General features: G+C 42.5%; 2 protein-coding genes across 12 annotated transcripts in view; one reads left to right on the forward strand and one right to left on the reverse strand.

The window, feature by feature from the left end:
• Positions 1-2,116, forward strand: part of LOC125950067 (E3 SUMO-protein ligase ZBED1) — a 2,192-nt gene extending 76 nt beyond the window's left edge. The window contains exon 1 of the mRNA XM_049677661.1: positions 1-2,116. This exon is cut by the window's left edge and continues 76 nt beyond it. Coding sequence (XP_049533618.1) covers positions 111-1,937 — 1,827 coding nt within the window. The 5' untranslated portion in view covers positions 1-110 and the 3' untranslated portion in view covers positions 1,938-2,116.
• A 155-nt stretch (positions 2,117-2,271) lies between these two features.
• The window catches only part of LOC125950006 (tyrosine-protein phosphatase 10D), a 44,228-nt gene continuing 36,499 nt past the window's right edge, over positions 2,272-10,000 (reverse strand). For 7 of the 11 annotated variants that reach the window (XM_049677547.1, XM_049677550.1, XM_049677549.1 and 4 more), the window contains 4 exons: positions 9,729-9,986; positions 9,387-9,645; positions 9,185-9,304; positions 6,479-7,473 (listed from right to left, as the gene is read on the reverse strand). In XM_049677547.1, the coding sequence (XP_049533504.1) occupies positions 6,704-7,473; positions 9,185-9,304; positions 9,387-9,645; positions 9,729-9,986 (1,407 nt within the window). In that variant the 3' untranslated portion in view covers positions 6,479-6,703. The other 4 variants (XM_049677554.1, XM_049677553.1, XM_049677552.1 and 1 more) reach the window with 2 other exon arrangements.

Genomic DNA, 10,000 nt, shown 5'->3' on the forward strand with positions numbered 1-10,000 from the left:
GAGCTGATCATAGTGCCATAGACCGAAATTCATAGCGAAATAGTGTCGGAAAAACTGCCATCATTCGTGCCGATTTCATAGTGAAAAATTGCACGTAAACATTGATCAAAATGGCAGAAAACAAAAAAAGTGGCATTTGGTGCTATTTTGAAAGCAGCTCATCTACACCAGAAAAAAAGCGGTGCACAATATGCAAGCAACAAATATCGGTGAAAAACAAATCGACGTACAATATGATACGGCACTTCAAAAATAAACACCCCACCGTGGCGATAGGGCGCAATACTCCGGCAGACGATACCTCGGACACGCCTGGATCCAACAACGACGGCAACACCGGTCTACCAAAACCTCAAACGCAGGAGCAAAGTTCGCTTGCAAAATATGTAAATATAATGAATCCATTAAATGTAGATAGAAAAAAAAGTTTGGATAATAAGTTATTAAATTTAATATGCTCGAATGCATTACCTTTTCGTTTAGTGGAAACAGAAGATTTTAAGGAGTTTATAAACGATTTGAACCCGAATTATAATCTTCCAACAAGGAAAACTTTAAGTACAACATTATTAAATTCAAATTATGCTAAGTTGTTAAAAAGAGTAAAACACGAAGTCGCTAATGCAGTAGCTGTTTGTCTTACCGTAGATGGGTGGACCAATTTACAAAACGAAAGCTTTTTAGCTGCGACTGCTCATTTCATCAATGGAGAGGCGAACCTAAAAAATTTTCTTCTTGAATGTGACGAGTTTTCTAACAAAGATACGTCGGAAAATATTACACGGTGGTTTAAATCAGTTATGAGCAATTTTGGAATCACTCATAATGTTGTATGTATTGTTACCGACAAAGGGGCCAACATGGAGCGTGCTGTAAATTTAACTGATGTATCAAATCTTCCTTGTTTTGCACATACTTTAAATTTAATAGTCCAAGATGCATTAAACAATTCTATCAGCAGAACTGTAAGTGTCGTTAAAGGCATAGTTAAGTATTATAAAAAAAACCCTGCTGCTTTAAATAAATTAAAAGAATATCAAGATCGGTTAGGTTTTACACAAAACAAACTTATATTAGATGTAGTAACAAGATGGAATAGCACATATCATATGTTAGAAAGGTTCTACGAAAACAAAGATCCGATTCTTGCGACACTTCCTTTATTATCATGTTCATTAACACAATTAGACCAAAAAGATTGGGTAATAATTAAAGATTCCATAGATGTATTGAAATTCTTTGATCTAGTTACTTTGGAAATTTCGGCAGAGAAAACTGTAACATTATCAAAAATTAGAGTAATTACAGAACTTATGATCAAAAAGATAGATTTTTTTTTACGACCAGGACTAGTAGATGAAGTAGAGTCTCTAGTTAAGTTTCTTAAAGATGGCATGGAAAAAAAATTACAATATTTAGATAATGAAATTGTTCAACAGGCTACAGTACTTGACCCTCGTTTCAAACAAAAGGGTTTTAAAAATGACTTAGATTTTAAGCAATGTTGCGCAAAAATTTTAGACAGAATGGAATCTATCAATCCGATTTCTAATAATGATGAAGAAAGAGATATAGAATGTAATGTAACAGACGCGTCTTGGGCAACAGAAAGTATCTGGGAGGAGTTTGACACGCCTGGAAATGACTCGGAAATAGCATTAAACACTCGAAATTGCCATCAAATAGAAATCGATAACTATATCGCAGAACCTTTAGCCTATAGAAATGATTGCCCTCTCGACTGGTGGAAAATAAATAAAAATAAGTATCCTACTTTGTTTAATTTAGCTTTAAGAACGCTATGTATACCAGCAACATCTGTTCCTTGTGAACGGGTGTTTTCTAAAGCAGGGGATATAGAAATTACTAAAAGAAATAGATTGAAGTCAGGCAAACTACAGAAGATTTTATTTTTAAAGGAAAATTCTGCGAAATAATATAATATATGAATATATAACGGCGATATGGACTACGATTTGCAAATATTTACATTGATATAAATAAGTATATTCAACATTTTATATATAACATATCTTAAGAGATAACCGAGCAAGCCCGGGATAAGGCGATGGTTAGTGAAGGAAATGTCCTACCCCATTATTATTGTTAGTTCTTAATAAACTGCGGAGGACCGCGCTCCGCTTACCCAACACTATTTGTAACAACCAATAACAGCAACGATAACTATGATCCGTAACTTACCTTTTAAATCCCAACCAACTTCGAATATAGATGAATACCTCAATCAAAAGTAGACAGTTCGAGTTTTGCTTCATTTTTTCGGGTTTTATTCTTGGAGTAATTGATATGACGCGCTCATGTCTTGTTGTTTCGTTCCCTCACTGTAAAACGTACGGAAGCATTAATAAGTCGGGTGATGACTAGGCACGCGCCTTGTCATTGCTCTCTATAGTAGGAGGATGGTGGATCGCTGCGTTACGCACTACGCTGTACCTACGCCTTAGATCGCATAACGGTTTTACCATTGTCGGCACAGAAACGATTTTTTTCGACAAGTAATTCTACAAATTGGAAATGCTCCCAAAACTCCTGCAATCTTCTCTTCGACATTCGCTCACCAAAAAGGTCATTTATATAGAAAAAAAAAACCAGGAAGCTACCTAGGAAGTAGAAAGTGTATGTGTGCCTGTGTGTCTGGTCCATTTTGCATATCGAGGATCCTGGCAATCCTCTCAGATTCGGTAGGTTTTGGTTGATAATTTGGCTGTAGGTTTCCTGCTGAGGTTCAGTAAAAGATCGGTGTTCTCGGTCCTGTTCAGTTATGGTAAGAATGGGTGTGTGTGTGTGTGTGTGTGTTGGTGGGGAACAGTTTTCTAACCGGGAATGGAATGGAGCGTACTTCTGGCCGTTAGAATGAGATTATTGTATGGCCGTCCTTTACGCTGTCGTGTGGCGTCGCTTCTCGTCCATTTCTGTTTATATCCATGCTCTCAACTGCTCCTCCTATCTCCGTCGTTCTTCTTCTGCAGCACGCTAAAAACCAAAACAGAAACCCTGAATATTCCGATTGGTGCCTACACGATCGGAATCGCCCGGCACTGCCTTTCCTCATTTCTCCATCCCCCTCTCCCGCTATCTCTTTCTCTCTGGCCCTGCTTGCCGATGCACTATAAGTAGTAATGGTTTCGATAAAAATGATTGCAATGCCGCGGCATATCGCGGCGCGCCGCTTACAAATATGTACAACGAGAAACCGAGATTTTTTTTCCTTTTAAAAACAAACAAACAAAACTCTGTAAACGGATAAACACATAAAAGACAAAACTGTACTCGAAGCTCGAAGCCTCTCCCTCACTTATTGCTACTGCTAGATCTCGATTCTCTGAAACACAGACAGACAGACAGACAGACAGACAGCGAAAAGCGTTTTACTGTGGCGCGACTTCACGCTGATGTCTCTTGGTTCCATCAACACGGTTCTGCTACACTGAATACTCTCGATTGAACCTCTAACACTCCGCGGCGATGAGGGGAAACCGTTATAGGCTCTGCTCTGCTCTACGATTTATGTATTTGACACGATTTTTTTGCGATTTGGTTTGGGGTCCGGTTGTGCTGATGACCTATCTCTCGCTATTGGGTATGTATCTTCATTCCGATACACACATACACATTCCAGCGAGCGCTTTTTAAACGTTTAATCTTTTATCTAGGACGATGCGTTACTGTTTCGCTCCAACGCCTTCTCTCCCTCTCTCCCTTTCTCTGTCCTGCTCTATCATTCTTTTTAGCATGATCACGATATCGTTGTTCCCATACACCCGATAGTACGTAGCTTAAGTGTGGGTTCCTAGTCCTATCCGCGCAATTTTGATTAATAGGATTTAAGGTTTTTACCGTTTCCGTCGACTGACTTACTATCTTCAGTTTCTGTTCGTACTAGCTCCTAGTTGACGCCGGGAACCGGGATCGTTTTGCCTTTTTTTGTTTTGTTACAATTAGTTCGTTTCGTATTTAACAATGCACTTTTTTAAATATTAATCGCAATTGGAATACTAATCGAGTGTAGTTGAGAACACTCCGAGCAAGACGGGTAAAGCACGCTCACAGCATGCACCGACAGCGCGCGCGTGCCAGGAGGAGATTCCGCGATTTCGAGATAAGAGAGGATTATCTATACATTTAATACGCAATTGCCGGAAGTTAAAAACCGTTATCGAATGTTTTCAATTGTCGCTCCTAAGAAAACAGAGAAAAAAAAAACAACCGCACGATCGTAAAGTGATCGTTTCGATCCCGGAAACGCCCCCCAAGGAAGGTGGGGACATAAGATTCGTGTTTGTTTAACAGTAACTGTACCGCGATGATATCAATAGTCCGTCCGGGAGGTTCGACATAAAGATTGGATGCGATAGTGAGGAGAAAGAGGAAATGACAGGGAAAGTATGTCTGTGTGTGTGTGAGCGAGAGAATATAGATTAATGTTTTACAATGTTTAAAACGTCCTCTAATATACATTTACACATAGCACTAGCACCGCATGAAAATGGACTATGGCCACCAATTGTCAAGTTAACATCAAGAATAGCATGGTTGCTCTCTTCCCCGTCTCCGTGGGGTCTCCTTGTTCTCCTCCGCGTGTCAATCTCCCCTCACAATGCCCCGACACATCTAGCGGATAGGGTCTTCTACTACCACCACCGGATAGACCATCACATGGCAGACAGTGTGATGCGTTTCACGCTTTACATGATCGTTTCCTCCCCGAACGCTGCCACATGATACTGCGTCTCTAGCTGGAGGTGGAGTGGTAGTAGCAGCAATAGTAGATATGCAGGGCTTAGCTGAGATTAAGTAGTAATTACAATTTGTAGCCACATATTGCTTGACCGTGGCGACCGCGTGTGGTAGTAATCCTTCCACGTCAACATATATGCCGCCGCCTTACGTCGAAGTACGCCCGTGTGGTGGTGATACGATGGAGTAGCTTCACATTCCGGACTCGGCGATTCCTTCATCATCTGTTTGTGGTGTACATGCGTATGGGAGAAAGGAAGAATTAGTAGTCGATCAAATAATGGTAAAACACGTTCATTTGCAGTACGATGACGACGACGATGACGAGGATACGTTGCGCATATCATGCTGCAGCTGCTATCGCCGACAGGCGCCCACGTGTCATCGGATTGCAACACACAAACATGACAAAACAATCAACAATCGACAAATCACAACGGACATGCATGGTGTTGACGATGAGTTTAAACACGAGAAGAGCAGTAAACTGCCCATAAACGCTTAACTGTCCTAGCTACAGAAACGTGAAACTTAGAAAAATCACGATTTGACAACAAACACGTTTTCTTATATTCATTTAAGTATTTGACGAAATCAATAATAATAATATCACTTGAATGTACATAACAGAATATCAAGAACAAGCTAATTGGTCACACTTGATTTTAAACTTCTTTGAATCAATTGAATTGAATAAAAACCGCAAAACTGGCTTATCTTGTTAGGAAATGAGACTATTGTGCGTTAATTTCTATCATAAGACGACCTATTTGAGTTGTTTTTCGGTTTTGTGAAATGTTGGCAACAAATTTAATTAATTTATTCGAAAAAATAGAACATTGAAAGATGTTTACTAGGCGGATTTCGTGTATAAAGAAAAGGTACATGGAATAGTTATGCGTTTTAAAGGGCAGTAAATCACTGAAAACCATTCTCAAACGACGAAAAACTCTTAATTCCAATCGTTCGGGAAGAAAAGCTTGAGCTTGGGTATTCTGGAAGAGATGAATGGCGAGAACCACTTGACCGAGTAAAGGTTTTACAAAAAAAAAAAAAACAAATGAAACTTTATAGAAAGTATTTTAACTACTTTTAATCTACTGGAGGATAGAAAGCAGCTTTGCAAAAAGAAGCAAGATAGACAGAGAGATTGTTGAATTGGTTAGTATGAGTAACGGAAGCGAGATGTAGGTGTGTTAAGAAAGCAAAATTAGACTCAGCAGCACATAGATGCATACACAGACACACACATTAGGTGAAAGGAATAAGAAAGGTGCTACCAACCCATTTCGCGAAGTTTTAGATACAGCTCATCGCTAATGCCATTACCACCACCAACGTCAGCGATGCCGGCGCTGGCGCTAGCACCGCTACCGACACCGACCACCAGACGATCGCCATTGCAGCCATGGGCTGCACCTCCTGTTGGTGATTCGCACAGATTGTTATCCTCATCTACGATCACGATGATATCGTCATCCTGCTCGTCCTCTTCGACCTCGACGTAGCTGTGATGCTTGTAGCGTCCACCGCCGCCTACTCCACCGTTGGTAGCACTTGCCGCAGCAGCACTACCAGCCACTACCATGGCAGCCGCAACGGCGCGCACGTTACGCTCGTTGCGTCGATGCAATAGCAGCTCCCGCTGCTCGTGCGTTTGCTCATCCTCCTCATCCTCTTCCTCGTCTGCGTCCGCGGTCACATTACGCACCATTCGACCATCGCCGGCCGACAGATGGTCGACTTCGACTTCATCACCCTCATCCGATCCATCGATACCATCGTCGATTTCCGTCTCATCGTCTCGGGCCGTTCGATCGTCATCGTCCGCGCGCAGGATGATCACATTTGAAGCGTTACTATTTACATGACTGTCGTTGTCGTTGATAGCGATTACGATGCTGCTACGGCCGCTGCTTCGATTGTCGCTATCATTCTCCAACTGTCATCTTTCCTCCTTCCAAAGTTTCCCCCCACCGATCGTGGTAGTTCCGGCCTGTGTTGGATGTGTCCCCGAATGGTGTTGTGTGGTAGTAGTTGCCGGTGGTCCTTGTACTTGCTGTTGCTGTTGTTGGTGCTGCTGCTGTTGTTGGATTGGATCTCCCTTGGAACCAGGCTCCCCAACGCCGCCGCCACCATTAATACCATTGGTTGTGGCCGAAGAGAAGACGAGCGATCGACGATCGACCTCCTTACCGCCGATTAGTGAGCGCCGCTTACAAGGACTCGACTCATATCCGCTGTTGGCACTGTTGTTGCTATTCGTCCCGCTACTACCGATCGATCGTTCATCGAGCCCACAGGACGTCGCATCGCGATCCGTCGTTTGTGGCTGCTGGTTCTGCTGCACCTGACTATCAGCGGTTACGTTCATTACCGCCGCCACCGTGTGCTGTTGTACTTTGGACACTATCATCATCCCATCCACTGTCACCTCCACCTCTTCCTCTTCTTCATCCAGCAGCTCCTCTTCGGTAGTTTCTCCGTTAGTGCACTGCCTCTGCTGCTGCTGCTGCTGCTGTGGCATCTGGTTTAGCTCGCCAGCACCACTCTCAATCGATCGTGGTCCTCCGGAAGATATGACACTGCGTCGCCGATCAAGTTCCGTCTGATCGGATTCTACTTTCGCTCCTTCGGTCGGCTCCAGCTGTAGTTCATCTTCCGAACGATTTTCGATTAGTAGCTGCTCCTCTGATTGCTGATCGTCTCTCGGTTCTGCAGTCAGTCGAAACGCGCAAAACCGTTGCGGTAATGGGATACCCAGAACATTGAAGGTGCACCACCACCACGAAGAATGTAACCCAGGGCGGGGTTTAAGGTGCAACGAACGCAGGTTAATAGATCCAAACACCAGCGGCGCGTGAAGCCCATCGTGACGCGAGATGTAAGTATAGTGTGAAGGTAAACCCCGTAGGCGGCATCATCGATTAAGGAAAGAACAAAGATATGTTGGCGTTTTGTGCGTAGATTTTGAGTATTTTTTACAGAAAGTTCAAACGTGAGAAGGGCCCGAAGAAATGTGGAGAAAAAGAGAAGATTATCAATAGTAAACAGAGGGCGATCGAATGGGCGAATACGCGGTTTTATTCGATCGTTCGCATAGAAGTGTATTTAAAGGTTCAAGAGATTTACATGTCACTTCACTTCGTTCGTGGATTCAGATCTGGGAGTGAGGTAGCAAGAGCGCAAAAAACGCGCTAGACACTTGTTAACCGGGTCTGCGAATCGCTGAGCTGACCGTCTGCCATTTGGTTTAGCATGCTTTCATCTGTTGTTTTTTTTTTGTTTTGTAAATCAAAATAGAAATATATTTTAACCACAAACAACCGTGATGGCCATCGGTTAAGGACGATCACGGTCGACGAACAGTGACGCAGAGATGAAAATAGAAAATAAACAAAGAGAAAATAAAAGGATCGCACATAATTCGGCATCATTCCGGACAGAATCCGTTGACCTGAGGCAACTGATGCAGATGATAGCGATGAAATTATTCACATAACATTCAAACAAACAAAACATACCCATCGAAGCGAAGATTATTTTTTGTCAAATCATTCACAATGATTACGTATGATAAACCTATTAGGCTGGTAACATATTGTTTTGCGAATTTCTCTGTCACACAACACAATGTTTGTTCTCATTGATTGGTTTGAAGATGATTGAGCCAATTTTATGATTATCACATACTTTAGAACGAGTAAATGTTACTTGTAAGTTCTTATCTTAAGTAGTATGGTAGTATTAGAAGTTAATAGTTATCAGTTATTGAAGCTCTTGGTTTAAATTTCAGATATCAGATTCTTAAAATTCAAATATTAGGTGTTAGATCCAACATTCTTTCCCAGCAATTAGGTGCAAAGTTAAGAGCATAATAAATAATATTAATAGAAACTAATAGAAAAGAACCGTGATCAAAGATTAGTTAACAGTATTTGATAAAATGATAGTATAAACTAACTTCGTTTGAATGCAAATAAAAAGGAAGTTATAGACGAATTACATCAACAAGTGAACGTGAGAAATGAAAAAAAAACAACGGATGAAAATCTACTAAACGAGATACCCGCGATATTGATTCGCAATGTATACGATTACCAAATGTTCGGCAATAGAGCAGCATACTCGCTTAACCTAGCTAGCAGCCAATGAGTAAGTGAGCTTACACGCTTGCATCGGAAACAACCAACAGATGATGCGAGCGAAGATGCAATTGGTACATGAGAGGGAAGGAGGGAGAGAGACAGAGAGAGAGCTAGGCTAGCCGATTTGATTTCCAAATGGGCCACGCAAATATGCAGTTTGGCCAGCCGGGATATCACAAATGAAAGATGTGCGCCTCCGTTGCTTGTAAGCTTTGACGACAATCGTTTCGCGAAGCTTGGTTTAGCGTGTAATGGGAATCTGCATTTCGCATACATACCTTCGTAGCCTTGATTGTCGTGAATTTCACGCTCGGTACCTTCCTTGCCCTCCAAGACCACCAGCAAACACTGATGAATGCAGATATATTGTTGCTCGGTTTGTACCATCCAGACACGTTCTGTGGATCGAAATAAGAAATGCGGATATGTTACATGAACGTTTCCCCGTTCCTTTTTGGGCTGCATTTTGCTGAGTCCTACCTTTTCGCATTGCCCAGACAATACCGAAGATGTCGACGTAGTCCGACACCTGAATTTGCTGCAGTATTCTATCGAGCGTGATGAAGGTACCCGATCGTCCAACACCAGCACTACAGTGCACAACAATGGGTCGCTGATCGGGGCCAACCCGCTCCCGGAACGCTCGCACGAATCGTGCCAACGTTTGCGGCGGATTTGGCACACCGAAGTCGGGCCACGTAGTAAAGTGGAAGTGGCGTATGACACGCTGCTGGTCACCCTATGAAGGAAACAAAGAACACGGATCGTTAGTTAGTGCATGATTAATGTAGATGATGGTAGGGCCTGGTGTTTTTAGCTTACCCGTGTCATCATGAACTCCGTAATGACCCAATCGGGATAGTGGCTATCGTTGAGCAGCGTCACCTTGATGTCGCCATAGTACACGGGCACAGTATCATGTGGCCAATAGTGGTCACATTTTTCACGCCCCTTCTCAAAGGTTCGCGTCAGCATAACGATTGCCCGTGAGTTGCTTTCCCAGCACATACGCCAGAAATCGTCTCGCGTCGAGTGCAAAGGACCTTGCGTAACAATGAACTCTCGCGGAGAATTGTGTCCCTAAAAGCGAAACA

Source organism: Anopheles darlingi, chromosome 2 (genome assembly GCF_943734745.1).
Source record: "Anopheles darlingi chromosome 2, idAnoDarlMG_H_01, whole genome shotgun sequence".
Taxonomy (NCBI): domain Eukaryota; kingdom Metazoa; phylum Arthropoda; class Insecta; order Diptera; family Culicidae; genus Anopheles; species Anopheles darlingi.